The sequence below is a fragment of the Danio aesculapii genome, chromosome 10 (assembly GCF_903798145.1).
Source record: "Danio aesculapii chromosome 10, fDanAes4.1, whole genome shotgun sequence".
NCBI classification, from domain to species: Eukaryota; Metazoa; Chordata; class Actinopteri; order Cypriniformes; family Danionidae; genus Danio; species Danio aesculapii.
In genome coordinates, this window is record NC_079444.1 from 40,709,818 (window position 1) to 40,726,946 (window position 17,129).

The window sequence follows — 17,129 nt, forward strand, 5'->3', positions numbered from 1 at the left end:
TTCCTATCAGTTTTAGAATACATTTTAAGATTCTGGTCATTACATATAGAGTTCTGCATGGTCAAGCACCCCTGTATATTCAAGATCTTTTAAGCAGTCACTCTTGTAGCCGGTCTCTGAGGTCTTCTGGCAAAGACCTTTTAGCCATTCCCAGAACTCTTCTTAAGACTAAAGGTGACCAAGCTCTGGAACTCTCTCCTGATAGCACTGAGAACTCTGGGATCAGCTGAACTTTTTAAAAAGCATTTAAAGACACACCTTTTTGGTCAAACTTTTAATTAACAGTATTAGTTTCTGTATTTGGATTTTTAATTAGTTTTAGCATGTTTTCTTTTATTGTCATGTGTTCTTTCACTTGTTTTCTCTTATTGTAAAGCACCTTGTGACTCAATGTCTGAGAAAGGTGCAATATAAATAAACCTTTACTTACTTACTCGCGATCCTCTGCTATTTGTCTTTGCTCTGGCCATGGGCGTTGCTAGGCCTATTTTAAGGGGGCTGTAGCCCCCGTATATTTCTACTCAGCCCCCCTAAATCTTTTGTAATTAGCTCATAAACTGTACAGTAAATTATCATCTCAGTCCCCTTTAAATTTGATGAAAACAGCGGAAGAATTCGCCGCCTGCCCGTCTTGTGTTTTTCAGTTGATCAGCGAACCACAGCTGTGCAGAGTGAGAGAACAAGGTGTGTGTTTATCGATAGATTGTTATAATATCCGCTTATCTGCAGTTCTGCAGTTCATAATCACAGCTGTTTCCTTGAAAAAGAGCTCTTATCGAACATTTCGCTATTTTAATTTCAAAATAAACTACCAATATGAAAACACGATTTGTGTTTGTGCATGTGGCATTTACTATACCACACAGTCTTACACAGAAAGGATTAAAAACAGTGACAGAACCACTTAGTGAATGTACTCATTTTAACTGTCAGAGTCACTGACAGAGATAGAAACATCATGTGTCGTCTTGTATTAATAAAAAATGTATTTATTATTGTGATGCAGATCATGAAATATGTGAATTAGCCTGTAGGTTTAAACATATATATTTAAATTTGCCGTTTAATTAGAAAAGTGGCAGTTTTATTAATTTAATACATGGAAACAAAAAATGTACTTAAACATAGAAATAGTTTTTTACTACGGTAAACAGGTGTGTTGAGCCTATTTGGCTCATTCAGAACTCAAATGGCTATCTCTTTTTTTGCAGTACAGAGGAACACTGCTAGTTTAGCATACAACCCTACCATATTAAACATTTTAACTTTTATTAATTTCTTAATATTAAATTACTATCCTATCCTATTCACAAATCGTACCCAAACGTTAAAAACGTGACACGTGCTCCTTTCTTTACCAATTTAAATGTGTTTCTGAGCTTGCGATCCTCTGCTGTTTGTCTTTGCTCTGGCCATGGGCGTTGCTAGGCCTATTTTAGGGGGGATGTAGTCCCCCTATATTTCTACTCAGCCCCCCTAAATCTTTTGTAATTAGCTCATAAACTCTACAGTAAATTATCATCTCAGTCCTCTTTAAATTTGATGAAAACAGCAGAAGAATTCGCCGCCTCCCCGTCTTTTGTTTTTTATTTGATCAGTGAACCACAGCTGTGCAGAGCGAGAGAACGAGGTGTGTGTTTATCGATAGATTGTTATAATATCTGCTTATTTGCAGTTCTTTGCTATAGATACACTTGTATCACTTGTACCCCAATGTCATGGAGGAGCCATCGGGTTTCCTATCAACTGTTTATCGGTGCTCACCTCATAATCACAGCTGTTTCCTTGAAAAAGTAGCTCTTATCGAACATTTCGCCATTTTAATTTCAAAATTAACTACTAATATAAAACACGTTTTGTATTAGTGCATGTGGCATTTACTATACCACACAGTCTTACACAGAAAGGATTAAAAACAGTGACAGAACCACTTAGTGAATGTACTCATTTTAACTGTCAGAGTCACTGACAGAGATAGAAACATTAATTCTAATTAATTAGAAAAGTGGCAGTTTTATTTATTTAATGCATGGAAACAAAAATGTACTTAAATATAGAAATAGTTTTTTACTACGGTAAACAGGTGTGTTGAGCCTATTTGGCTCATTCAGAACTCAAATGGCTATCTTTGTTTTTGCAGTACAGAGGAATACTGCTAGTTTAGCGCACAACCCTACCGTATTAAACATTTTAACATTTATTAATTTCTTAATATTAAATTACTATCCTATCCTATTCACAAATCGTACCCAAACGTTAAAAACGTGACACGTGCTCCTTTCTTTACCAATTTAAATGTGTTTCTGAGCTTGCGATCCTCTGCTGTTTGTCTTTGCTCTGGCCATGGGCGTTGCTAGGCCTATTTTAGGGGGGATGTAGTCCCCCTATATTTCTACTCAGCCTCCCCTAAATCTTTTGCAATTAGCTCATATACTGTACAGTAAATTATCGTTTCAGTCCTCTTTAAATTTGATGAAAACAGCAGAAGAATTCGCCGCCTCCCCGTCTTTTGTTTTTTATTTGATCAGTGAACCACAGCTGTGCAGAGCGAGAGAACAAGGTGTGCGTTTATCGATAGATTGCTATAATATCTGCTTATTTGCAGATCATTGCTATAGATACACTTGTATCACTTGTACCCCAATGTCATGGAGGAGCCATCGGGTTTCCTATTTACTGTTTCATCGGTGCTCACCTCATAATCCACAGCTGTAACTTTTATTAATTTCTTACTATTAAATTACTACTTTTTTTTTTTTACCTCAGGAGCTGAGCCCCCCCTAAAATGAAAATCCTAAAATCGCCCATGGCTATGGCCACCATCAGCTGTTCAGCACACGCGTGGCACGGTCAATTTTCTAGATAGTTAAATATTTGCCACTGTGTGGATTATTACTTAAAATGTGTCGTTGTTATTACTCTGGGTTACGGTTAAGAAAAGAGGAATATGCTGGTGTTTAACTGCATTGCTTTAATGCATTCCTGCACTGGCCTCACACATATACTCTGTGCTACTTCTTAACTGTGGTGGGCGTTTCTTTCTGTCTTGCACTGTACGCAGTCGACCAATCACAACAGACTGGGTCATTGGATCAATCAGTGCAGATTAGCATCGCCCTAAGGAGGGGTTTGGAAACAAATGAATCACTGAACAAATCATATGGGAGTAGTTGGGATAATTATGTAAAAATAAATACATATTTTCCCAGAGATGGGTTGCAGCTGGAAGGGCATCCGCTGCGTAACAACATGCTGGATAAGTTGGCGGTTCATTCCACTGTGGCGACCCCAGATTTATAAAGGCACTAAGCCAAAAGAAAATGAATGAATGAATGAATAAATACACATTATAAGATAATGAAAGTGTTTTTTGACCATGCATGCACATCAGCCTATTATTGGAGACCCCCAAAACCAAAATATGAGCTTTTATAATGCATATTAGAGGGTCTTTAACTCTAGGGGTTTGTAGAGCGAGTCCATTTTTCTATAGTCAGAGTGACGCATAAGAAAAAGCTCATGAAGAACCACAGGAGCATTCTGAAAGCGAAATACCTGCTGAATGGGAGGCCTTGAAGCCTCTTTTCTGTACTGAGTTATCCGAGAAGAACCGCAGGAACATGGTGTTACCGCTGGAAATGACCGGCGATGGCTTTTTACTTCCACAAAAGCGGCCGACACTGGTCGCTCTGCCATTTTGTCCGTCGTAAATCTCCAAGTGGTCATAAGCACATTCCTGATGAGCCTCCATGTCAATCTCCTCGAAAGCCTACAGGAGAGAGTGTTATTTTAATCAGTCGCCACACACAAAAGAGCTTTTCACACTTGAACTAGTTGAACCCTGGGTCGTTTCTAAGTAATTATCTTTCCTCACATTTCATATTGGTCATTAGGGTCATTTACAATTAATATGCTTCCGTCTCACACTGTACAGTTCTAAAGCTTATTTGCATATTTACAATGTCACTGATTGGACACAGTACATTACTTGTTTAAGTTAAGTCACCATAGTGTTTGCATACATAGTGCTTCATACAATACAGATTGTCAAAGATGCTTTACAGGGATAAGCATGCAATGATGTGGCAGCAAGGTGGCTCAGTGGTTAGCACTGTCACCTCACAGCAAGATCATCACTGGTTCGAGTCCCTGATGGGTCAGTTGGCATTTCTGTGTGGAGTTTGCATGTTCTCCCCATGTTGGCGTGGGTTTTCTCCGAGTGCTTCGGCTTCCTCAACATCCGAAGACAAGCGATATATGTGAATTGAATAAACTAAATTGTCCATAGTGAATGAGTGTGTGTGTGAGAATGTGAGAGTGTATGTGTGTTTCCCAGTACTGGGTTGCAGCTGGAAGGACATCTGCTGCGTAAAACATATGCTGGAATAGTTGGTGGTTCATTCCGCTGTGGCGACCTCTGAAATTCTGAGACCGTCAGAAATGAGTCTGAATGTTGTCTCCGCATTGTTTGAGTTGACTACATCTTGACCAAATGGTAAAGATTGTAGAATAGGGATGGGTGTGGTGCACAGAACAAACTAATCTAACTAGCCAGTACCACGCAGTACCACACAGCTGCCTCTCACACCTGAAACCCGAGAGCAGGTCACCCCTCTGCATACCACCAGCAAATGATTTTGCACCGCAAGTGTGAGGTATTTCCCTTGTATAGTTTATTCTTTTCTTCACAATCACAGAGATTTCTCGACTTTAGTGACACCAGTTTCTGGGCTTGTCTGAGTTTATTATGTCTGAGAGATGCAAATTCACTACACATCTATACTAATATTCTGTATTCAAACAACAATATATTTAGTTAAATTGACATGCATATATAAATTGTAGCGCTAATATAAATACCCCTTTATTAACCATAGGCTGTTAAACAAACAAAAACAGTTGGACGTGATGAGGTAAGTAATATGCCAATTGGCGTATGCCTTAATCTTGCGACATTTAGTGACTGAGCAGAGCTTAGTGCCTTTTCATTGAAAGCCAACACTGCTTCCTATAATTCCTATAAGTTTTGAGGTACACAACTTGAAAATGTGGTACATCATTTACAGTTTTTCTCAGTGGCTTTGGTGCATTTCTCACAACACTATTTACATTTGCACAACAGTTAATGCATTTCTCAAAACAATTAGTACAAACTGCAAAACCTAGTTAACAACCTGCAAAAGCGTGTCACTTGCTCAAAATGGATAGCTCATTCCTCAAAAGCAAGTATTGATGCCAATGAAAGTGTCAGTGTCACCAAGATGAAAAGTCCTGACAATATTGTTTATGAACAAGATAGTCAAATGGCTTTGTCATGTTTTCATTAAGAAAGTTTACTCTCTACATTTTTTCCAATGTAAAAAAGTCAGATTTTGGTGACAATTCAATTCAATTCACCTTTATTTGTATAGCGCTTATACAATGTAGATTGTGTCAAAGCAGCTTCACATAAAAGGTCATAGTAAATAGGAACAGTGTAGTTCAGTTTATAGTGTTTAAGTTCAGTTCAGTTTAGCTCAGTTCAGTGTGGTTTAATAATCACTACTGAGAGTCTAAATATTGAACACTTTCTGAAAATCCACAAGACTTCTTATACTACAGTAAAGTTAGACATCACTTTAGTGAGGTATCTGAGTACAAGACACTGAAGATGTATGTTTCATATTTTAACTGCTCTTTGCAGTTCTTATTTATTCACAGCATTGTGCAAAAGAATAAATACACTCTTATTTACAACAAACATAAACTTCCTTTGGGTAGGGCTGTGCGCAACTGTACACAATATTGTAAATCATTCATGAAATTGTTCAATTTAGAAGACATTTTCTGACAAAAAAATATATATAAAATGTTTTTATTAAATTTGCTTGACAGATTTTGACAACTAGGTCACTTCATAAAGACTCAAGTAATGAAATGAGGACTGTTAGTTTAATATGGAATGACTATTCAGCATTCACAAGTTTAGTTAATTTTGACTGACATGACATAAGCAAATTATAATGTTATAAAACAGCAGAGAGGTGTATGAAAGCGATTGTCGTATGTCCAAAAGCATTCGCAATTTGTTGGAAGGAATGAGAAACTGCTACTACGATGTTATCAAATGACTAATTGTTCTGAAAAATGCATTAACTGTTGTGCAAATGTAAATAGTGTTGTGAGAAAAGCACGAAAGCCACTGAGAAAAACTGTGAATTGACATGCATATATAAAGTGTAGTGCAAATATAAGTACCCCTTTATTAACCATAGGCTGTTAAACAAACAAAAACAGTTGGACGTGATGAGGTAAGCAATATGGCAATTGGTGTATGCCTTAATCTTGCGACATTTAGTGACTTTGAGCAGAGCTTAGCACTTTTTTATTGAAAATATGGGAAATTGGCAACACTGCATCCTCAGTCTATAATAGTAATACTTAGTCTGACTCACTTTTTCTGCTTAAAAATACAGATTTCTGCATAATTCAAATGGGTCCTGTAAGTTTTGAGGTACACAACTTGAAAATGTGGTACATCATTTAAAGCAGAATTCATCCATCACAAAGGAAATCACTTTGTTTTGTGTTTGCATCCCTATATAGTATTATTCACCAAATAAAAACAGAGACTGTGTGTAACTGAATTAATTTTGAATCTTGTAGTTTCCTTTATGGTGACTTTGTATGTGTGTCCACAATGTATTTTTCCCCTCCGGGCTTGCCGTTTAGAGGTGATGTATATATTTCAAAACAACCATTGAGGAGTTCATATCAATACAGTTTGGTTACCATATTATTTTCATATACAGTATTTGCAAGCGTTTATGTGAACCCTCAGTTTGAACGCTGTTTGATGTGAATAAATGACTGATTTCAGCATCAGCAATGGGGGCGGGACATTTCAAACCTAGAGAAAATTTGATTGGTTAAAATATTTAATGAGAGATAATAAATATAATAACAGATATTATAATCCAAAATGTTTCCCCTTAATTACTGAAGTTAAAATTACAACAGTGAAACACTCCATCACCCAGGGTTATAAGCAGGGTTTATAATGACGATAATCAGGGGTTATGTGCAGTGTGAAAAGCCCTATTAGAGCTGGAGGATTGGTTGTAAACAGTCTTTTGGTTAAAAGTGTGTAGTGGGTCTTTAACCACTCATTTTGTAAGGTTAATTGAAGTGTGTACCAGTTTAATGCGGTGTCCTGGGGTGGTGGAGAGGGTCCATGTGCAGGCCTTCTTGCTGGGGTATTTATCTGGCCAGTTTGGGCTTGTGATGAGCCCGGACACACTGGTGATTGCTTGATCGCAGCCCACTGACGGCACAAAACCACAATATATAAGGATCACAGTGCAGCTGCACAATAAATCTCATTGTCATAATAAATCTTTGTAATTTGTCACTATCAATCAAAACCACTAAATTGTATCTAATTATTATCACAATGTTTAACTAATTTAAAATATTAAACATATTAATATAAGCTTTATGTTCATTTATGTTTATTTACTATCTTTCATTTATTTGTTATTATTGTTTATGATCTTCTTTTGTAGTCTATTTGTAGTCCTTTGGACAACTACCCATGCTACAATGTCTTTAAGGGTTGCTTTTAGTTGACTTTATTTTTGAAAGTGCTGATCCTGATTTCGTTTTTAATAAACATAACAAAAAAGAAAATATGACAAAGTTTAGGAACATTTTTACTATGGATAGATAGATAGATAGATAGATAGATAGATAGATAGATAGATAGATAGATAGATAGATAGATAGATAGATAGATAGATAGATAGATAGATAGATAGATAGATAGATAGATAGATAGATAGATAGATAGATAGATAGATAGATAGAAAGACAGATAGACAGATTGAAAGATAGAAAGAAAGACAGACAGAACGATAGACATAACAACAGACAGACAGACAGACAGACAGACAGACAGACAGACAGACAGACAGACAGACAGACAGATAGATAGATAGATAGATAGATAGATAGATAGATAGATAGATAGATAGATAGATAGATAGATAGATAGATAGATAGATTGATAGATAGACATAACCATAGATAGAATGATAGACAGATAGACAGACAGATAGACAGACAGACAGAACGATGGTTGGATATAACGATAGATAGAAAGACAGATAGACAGATAGATAGATAGACAGATAGATAGATAGATAGATAGATAGATAGATAGATAGATAGATAGATAGATAGATAGATATAACGATAGACATAACGATAGATATATAGATAGAAAGACAGACAGAACGATAGACATAATGACAGACAGACAGACAGTCAGACAGACAGACAGACAGACAGATAGATAGATAGATAGATAGATAGTCAAACGGATGTACAGACAGACGGACGGACGAACAGACAGACAGATAAGAAATGTTACTAAACTTTGTAATAATGTCTTTTGACACACACGCACGCACGCACGCACACACTATATGATATTTAACTAATTTGTTTGGTTTTTATGCATTAATGAATAACCAAACATTTTCTTAAGGAGATACTTCACTCTAAAATGAAAATTAGGTCATCTTTTACTTGTTAATTGGAAAATAATTATTTCGTTCACATTCAAAAACAAACCTCATTACACTAAAATCAGTGTCTACCATTGTTTAGATGTAAATAAAAACCTAAATTAAATATGTCCATCATACAAGACCATTGTCTCTACCATGTTTACATGGCTTTAATTAAATGGCTAAAATGAAATGGACTCATTTTAGCATGTCTTTATGATCTTTTAAGTTGTGGTTACCTCAACTTTCAATGCAGTGGCAAAGAACTTTTGCCAGTCTTTGACAGGTCTGCAACAACATGAAGCTGAACTAGTTTTAGGAGTGCTGCCCATCGTGACTTCGAATTCAGGTTTAAAGAGTCTAGAAAAATCCAATGGAAATATATTTCATGTGCTTAGGGCAGCCTTGGAGCAATGACGAATATTGCAAAACTTCACCATTGGTTTCACTTCAAAAAGAATACAGAGCTTTGAAGCATTTCTTTCTGCATTTTTTGGCTTTAAAATGCTAATAAAACCTCCTTAAATCTCTACAAGTATAAATTAGGTTTATTAAATGATAGTTTCCTTCATACACATTAAAACGTTTACCTCACATCAGTAATATTTGATGTAAAGATTGATGTACAAATGTAACCTTCTTTGCAGTCGTGTTTATTGCTGTGCAACACGAATCCGCTGCGGCACTGACAGCTGTAGCTCCCGAACGTGTTCACACACTCATGCTGACAACCTCCATTCTCCCTCGAACACTCATCCATATCTGTCAGAAGAAAGAACAACTGTGGTATTCTGATGATTGATGCAATACACACCTGAACAGCGAGAGAAGATGCTTGTGCAGCCTGTTTAAAGAGGTAGCTCACCCAAAAATGGCAATTCTGTCATCACTCACTGACCATCCATTTGTTCAAAACCCTGATTGAGTTTCTTTCTTCTGTTAAACACAAAAGAAGATATTTTGAAAAATGTTGAAAACCTGTAAGCACTGACTTCCATAGTAGGCTATTTGTTTTTCCTACTGTGGAAGTTGATGGTTACAGGTTTTCTGCCTTCTTCAAAAATATCTGCTTTTGTGTTTATCAGAATAAAGGAGAACATAAAGGACTGGAAGCAAATGAGTGTCAGTAAATAGTGAGTAAATTAGAATTTTTGGGTAAACTATCACTTTAAGGAAGCTAGACCGCTGTACTTCCTTACAGACTAATGCCTGTTGCACACTGCAGGCTTGAGCAGCGTGTGTTTTCCATGTTAACAGAGCAGAGCTTTCATACTGCACGCAAAAGCAGAGCAGCAGTGGAGCGTAAGCGTCACTGAAGCAGCAGTGCCATGCTAGTTTCGTATGATAATGACCAAAAACACACTGAATGACAGTAAAAATTTTACCCAATAAATGCATCAATAATATCCACTGATATTTATCAAATGTAACAATCAAATTAAAACTGCAACAACTATTTGTTTGGGCCCGAATATTCATTCATTTTCCTTCAGCTTAGTCCCTTTATTAATCTGGGGTCGCCACAGCGGAATGAACCGCCAACTTATCCAGCATATGTTTAACTCAGCACATGCCCTTCCAGCTGCCAGTACAGGAAAACATCCATATACACTGATTCACGGCCAATCCTAGTTTTCCCATGTGGTCTCCCATCCAGATACTGACCAGGCTCAGCTCTGCTCAGCTTCAGTGAGTACCCAGTCTTGGGCTGCAGGGTGATATGGCTGTGGCTATGGTTATCTATGTCAGATTTCATTAATTTTTCAGAAATAATGTAAAATTGGCTTGGGTAGCTTAAAATATTAATACAAAAATTATAGTCTATATTATTTTCTAGACTCCGGTTTCCCCCAAAGTCCAAAGACATGCTGTATAGATGTATTGGATGGACTAAATTGGCCATAGTGTGTGCATGTGAGAGTGTATGGGTGTTTCCCAGTACTGGGTTGCGGCTGGAAGGGCATCCACTGAGTAAAACAAATGATGGAATAGTTGGCGGTTCATTCTGCTGAGGCAACCACTGATAAATAAGGGATTAAGCCAAAGGAAAATGAATAAATGAAATATATTCTAGAAATATTATATTCTTTTAGTTTCAATCACTCCACAACAAATCACTTACATTTCTACAACAGTAAAGTCATTATAATGGTATAAACCTATTCATTATTAACCCTAAGCCTTTTTAAAAAGTAAGAATTTATCAGGTGAAGAAGCATACTGTAGACTCACATTGATTACAATATAATTTTAGTTCAAGTCATAAAAGTAAAAAGAAAAATTTGTTACACTTTATTTTGATGATCCATTTGAGTATTAGTAGACTGTCTGCTTAATAACTATTGATACTGCTTCTTCAGCAGACATTTAACTGATTATAAGAAACCTTGCAAGTACATGTCAACTTACACTAACCCTAACTCCAACAGTCTACTGTTATAATATATTATAACCTCTATAATCTAATGAGAATTAGTTGCAATATAACTTAACAAACGGACCATCAAAATAATGTGTGAGAGAAAAATCTTAATATAACCTCAGCAACACTCCAAGCTTGTTTCTATGGCGGCAAATCAATGCCAAAATTAATCAAGTGCTGCAGTGGTGTTTACGCGCGAGGAGAAGTGAACCGTGCACAGGGGATCTTCACGTGCGCGCTGAACTGATCCACCGTGAGGAAACTGGCCTCGCGCCCGTACTGTGTACTACATCTACATCTACATCTACATCTACATCTACATCTACGTCTACGTCTACGTCTATGTCTACGTCTACATCATCATCTACATGATCATCTACATCTACATCATCATCATCATCTACATCATTATCTACATCATCATCATCATCATCATCATCTACATCTACATCATCATCTACTACATCATCATCATCTTCATCCCATCTTCCACCCTCCACGATGTGCGCTCTCGCAAGCGAGGCCATGCCTACAGCGCGCGCACCATCAATTCTCTCTGCTCGCTCGCTGATTCTTCTCTCTGTTTTGGGATTTTTGTCAGTCCTGGGGCGGGACTTGGTTTACTTGTTATCTCTAACGCTATTGGTTGCTCACCCTTTCCGGAAGTTAGCCGGGACTGGACGCAAGTCATGATGATCCACATTTGATCTGTATGGTATGGAAAGCTAGTTTCCGCATTAAATAAAAATATATAGGAGATATATCTTATCATAATGTGAAACTATAATAGACTTACTTTCTCAGTAATAATAGATGATTACTTACTTTCAATAATGAGATATTTCTTGTAATAATTAATCTCATAATGACTATTCAACTGTCACGACTAAGTCTTATATTGACATATCAAAATGATGAGATATATTCTTGTAACAAACTTTATTACAGTAAAACGGAGAGAAAGAGAGAGTGAGTTATACCATGTGTTAAAAGATCTCTCAATTAAACAGAAACTGGGGAAAAATATACATGGGCTAATAATTCAGGACTAATAATTCTGTTTTTAAGTGTGTGTGTGTGTGTGTGTGTGTGTACGTGTTTTTGTGACATATCAGGAAACAAATCTGTTTAATGACATAGGTATGACACAGGTATTACAAAAAGGAGGTGAAATATGAAGACATTGGTGATGTCTTCATTTCTCAAAATGCTTATAAATCCCACAGGATGACTTTGATCAGAGAGTAAAGCTGTACAAAGTCTCCTGTGGTGGTTGGGTTTAGGGGTAAGGTGGGGTGAGGGGAATACAATATACGGTTTGTACTGCATAAAATGAATGGAAACCTATGTAATGTACCCACAAAGACAAACGTGTGTGTGTGTGTGTCTACTATTTACAGATGTGCTGTCTTGTTGTATTTCTTTAAAAGTCTGTGTTGAAAACAAAATGAATGATAAGTATTCCAATAGAATATTTGATGTCTCCAGCTGTCAATTGTGCATTAAATTTAAATGAGATTGAGATCTTTTCAAAAGAGGGCGGAGCTACAAATGCCCGTGTGTCTGCATAGTGGCATATTCTAAAACAAGACTAACATACTATGGTAATGAGGAAGAGATGGTCACTAATGGGTGGGGCTTTCCCCTTCTGATGACACGTACAAAGGGAGAATGTCAATCAAAGTGTTTCTGCAGACTGTTTTTATCAAGTGGGATTATAACAAATTAAATTACTAAATGTTTACCATAAGAAGCTGATTATACTCACAGACTTCTCCCACACAATTGTGCTTAAACCCCTTACTAAAGTCATTTTTGCATAATAGGTCCCCTTAATATATAAATATTACTATTTAAATAATAAAAATGTGGATATTATCAAACAGTTGTTAATGTCAGATTAAAATTTGACCCAGCAATTTTTTTCATGTGGCATATTTTTTATTGTACTTCTTAACAGCTCCTTCAAGTGGAGTGACATTGTAATTTTATTCCAATAGAAAAAGTAAAAGTATTCCAATAGAATATTTGATGTATCTAGCTGTCACATTTTAGAACCATTTGATGAAGTTTAGCACCTACATTTAAACTGAGCTCGAGTCAAACGTGTTCAAATATAAACATCATTTTTTTCTTAGACTCGTGATAAGATATATCTCCTATATATTTTTATCTAATGGGGAAACTAGCTTTCCATACCATACAGATCAAATGTGGATCATCATTGGCGAGGCCAGTTTCCTCACAGTGGATCAGTTCAGCGCGCGCGTGAAGATCCCCTGCGCACGCGCGAGCTGTAGTTTCTTTGCGTGTAGGCGTGTAATCTGCTCGCGGTTCACTTCTCCTCGTGCATAAACATCAATGCTGCGCTTGATTGATTTTGGCATTAATTTGCTGCCATAGTTTCCATCAGTATTGCAACGAGTGTCTTATGAAGGGGTTTATTTACACAAAGTGAAACTGAAACTATGTGAAGTGCACATACAAATGCTTACATGTGTCTCCTTCAGCACCAATGCAAAAATGTGACACTCTGAGCATGTTTGACTTGTTTGATGTTAATTGCACTATATGGGGAATATGACGCAGCTCGACTCAGATGATGAAAAAACATGAGCGTTATTGCAGAAAACACAGCACCTGGGGGTCTTTTTCATGCTTACCAGAAAAGAACTGCGCTTTGAAGCCTTTCTTGGAGACGGTGTTGTCTGATTTGAATTCAACACTCATGCTGTTGAGCTGAGACGTGATCGCCTCTGGTTTCTCTGTGCCGCAGAATTTACCGTGAAGCTTTCCGTCAGCCGACAAACCACTGTGGACTTCAACATAATCATATTTACAAACCTGTGGACAGAGAAGCAACAGATAGAGAGGGGCTGTTATGTCTATTTTTTAAAAACAGATGTAAAAAGAAGTCCCTTAAGAGTGTGTGTGTGTGTGTGTGACGTTTCAGCTCAAAATACCCCACAAATAGTGTGTTATAACTCTCTGGAACAGACCCTTTTAGGCTTTGATCCTAATTGTGCATTAAATTCAAATGAGATTGAGATCTTTTCAAAAGAGGGCGGAGCTACAAATGCTCGTGTGTCTGCATGGTGGCATATTCTAAAACAAGACTAACATACTATGGTAATGAGGAAGAGATGGTCACTAATGGGCGGGGCTTTCCCCTTCTGATGACACGTACAAAGGGAGAATGTCAATCAAAGTGTTTCTGCAGACTGTTTTTATCAAGTGGGATTATAACAAATTAAATTACTAAATGTTTACCATAAGAAGCTGATTATACTCACAGACTTCTGCCACACAATTGTGCTTAAACCCCTTACTAAAGTCATTTTCGCATAATAGGTCCCCTTAATATATAAATATTACTATTTAAATAATAAAAATGTGGATATTATCAAACAGTTGTTAATGTCAGATTAAAATTTGACCCAGTATTTTTTTCATTTATTGTACTTCTTAACAGCTCCCTCAAGTGGAGGGACATTGTAATATTATTCTTGCTAACAGTCACTAGCATTAAATGTGCACATTTGTGCACACTCGCACAAAGCACACTAGTTTTGGCAGCGGTCAAAAAAGATTCAATCAATCAGCTGTTTAGGTCTGTTTCCTTGAAAATCCATGTCAAAATGTAAAAGAGCAAAAACTTTGGATTCCTTAAAATACAGGTAAAAATGGTCTTTTTTTTCCTCATTACATTAATTTTTCTTCAGCTAGATCTCTATTTCAGAGGTCGCCACAGCGGAATGAACTGCCAATTATTCAAGCATATGATTTACACAGCGAATGCCCTTCCAGCTGCAATCCAGTACTGGGAATCACCCATACACTCTCACATTCATACACACACACTCATACGGCCAATTTAGTTCACTCAATTTACCTCTTAAAGCCCAAGGTGTTTTGTTACAAGCATTTTTTTATTTCTCTTTCCTATTTGGGCTTATTATAACCTAATTAGAATAAAAACCTAAGTATCATCTTTTGACACGATGTACTTTTAGAGAAAAATTATGTCCATATATGTGGACTAGTGGTCCGAATTTACATTAAAAAAAAAATTCCTGAATTTGTTTAATGCATATATAACATACAATTTTTTTTTTAACTTGCTTTGACTATCAGAGAGTAAAAACATTTTTTTCCCCATTTTAGACAGTTAAAAATAGTGTTTGGGACATTTCATATGCTGCAAAACAGTTGCAGGAGGACACTGTATGTCTGTAACAAAATATAAAAACATTCAAAGTATTTACGTATGTGGACACACAAGTCCTGGGAGGATAGTGCATGTGTTTGGACTGTGGGGGAAACCGGAACACCCGGACGAAATCTACACTGACATGGGGAGAACATGCAAACTTCACACAGAAATGCCAACTGGCCCAGCCGAGGCTCGAACCAGCGACCTTCTTGATGTGAGGCGACAGTGCTAACCACCGAGCCACCGTGCCGCCTCATATTTATGTTTAAAAAATGCAACAGTTTGATATTGCTTGAAAAAAAAGAGGTAATTCTGTTGGTTTTGTTTTTATATGTAAGAGGTTTCTGTCACAGAATAAAAATAAATGATAACTGTGATGTTTTTACTCAAAATTCTACCTTATTTCCCACACAAATCTAACATGAAAATTCTGAGAGGAACAAAAAAAAATCTGAATCGCAATCTATAAGGTCAGTAAAGCAAGCAAACAACAACTTTTCTCAGAATTCCTACTTTATGTCTTGCAATTGCAAGTTTATAACCATTTTCACAATTTAGATCTTCATTCATTCATTTCCTTTGGCTTAGTCCCTTATTTTTCAGGGGTCACCACAGTGGAATGAACCACCTACTATTCCAGCTTATGTTTTACACAGAAGATGCCCTTCCAGCTGCAACCCAGTACTGGGAAACACCCATACACTCTCACATTCACACACATACACACACATACACATACACACACACGCATGCACGCACGCACGCACGCACGCACGCACGCACACGCGCACACTATGGCCAATTTTGTTTATTCAATTCACCTATAGCATGTGTTTGGACTGTGGGGGAAACCGGAGCACCAGAGGAAACCCACGCCAACATGGGGAGAACATTTTTTCCTCTCCCTCCTATATCTCTCTTCTGGCTGGCTCCTCTTGTCTCATCTTATTCTATCTCTGAGGCTCTCTTTGCCCTGCTCTCCAAACAAATAAAGAATTATGGATTTAACTAACTGGTCTCTGAACACAATTGACACCATCTTCTCGATGAGAAGGCAGATGTCCTGCGTGGACGTTTGCAGCTGGATACATGATGAACGGGTGGGAGAAGCGGCATGTAGTGTGCCTGGCCGCACTGTCCCTGGAAGATATTGAAGATATCCACCTATTCTGAACTTTGATAACGGGGTTTCTGCTGATGCGCTTAGGCGGGACCCTAGGGTATTGACGATTGATAAAAGCGGTCAGTGCAGCTCAAAACCCCACCAAGCTGGCCGACTGGATTGAAACGGTGGTGATCAGGGTTGTTGGTACTCAGATTGTGGCATTAGACCGCAAATTGGAGAAAATCCGGGATAAACTAGCGGCATTGCTACGTGATTTGGACAGACCTGGGGCCTCATGTATCAACGCTGCGTACGCACAAAAATTTGCGTATGCCAGACTTCACGCTCACGTTTAGATTTACCAACGATGAAATTAACGTGAGAATGTGCGTTGATCCGTGCCAACGTCATGTCTGGCGTACGTGTATTTGTTGTGTGCGTTTGTTTTATTTCTATTGGCGACTCCTAGAGGCAATTATGTTAAATTGCACACTACAAAGTATCGCACCAACACTAGTGAAAAACATTGCTATTAAACATTGCAATGGGTGTCTTCTTGGTGAGTGATGTATTTAAAGATATTATTCCAGATAAGTTTTTTTATTTTATTTTATTGAGCGTAATTATTTAACTGCATATCAGGAGACTGCGGTTATCCATTAAAGACGTGGCTGTTAACCCCCCCTCAATAACCCACAAACTGACCAAGAGCGCAGATACAATGATATTTTTCTTGCACTCAGTCAGTTGTTGAGCGGGCGATTGTGCAGCTGAAATGCCGGTGGCGCTGCCTTGGTAAGAGCGGAGGGGTGCTGCTATACCGCCAACAAAGTGTTCCTC

The 17,129-nt window shown here is 37.5% G+C and overlaps 1 protein-coding gene across 2 annotated transcripts in view; it reads right to left on the reverse strand.

The window, feature by feature from the left end:
* bmp1b (bone morphogenetic protein 1b) overlaps positions 1–17,129 on the reverse strand; it is a 104,527-nt gene that overhangs the window by 7,718 nt on the left and 79,680 nt on the right. For both annotated transcript variants that reach the window (XM_056467142.1, XM_056467141.1), the window contains exons 15-18: positions 13,635–13,815; positions 9,186–9,311; positions 7,176–7,303; positions 3,556–3,769 (exon numbers count right to left, since the gene is read on the reverse strand). In XM_056467142.1, the coding sequence (XP_056323117.1) occupies positions 3,556–3,769; positions 7,176–7,303; positions 9,186–9,311; positions 13,635–13,815 (649 nt within the window). The remainder of the gene's footprint in view (positions 1–3,555; positions 3,770–7,175; positions 7,304–9,185; positions 9,312–13,634; positions 13,816–17,129) is intronic.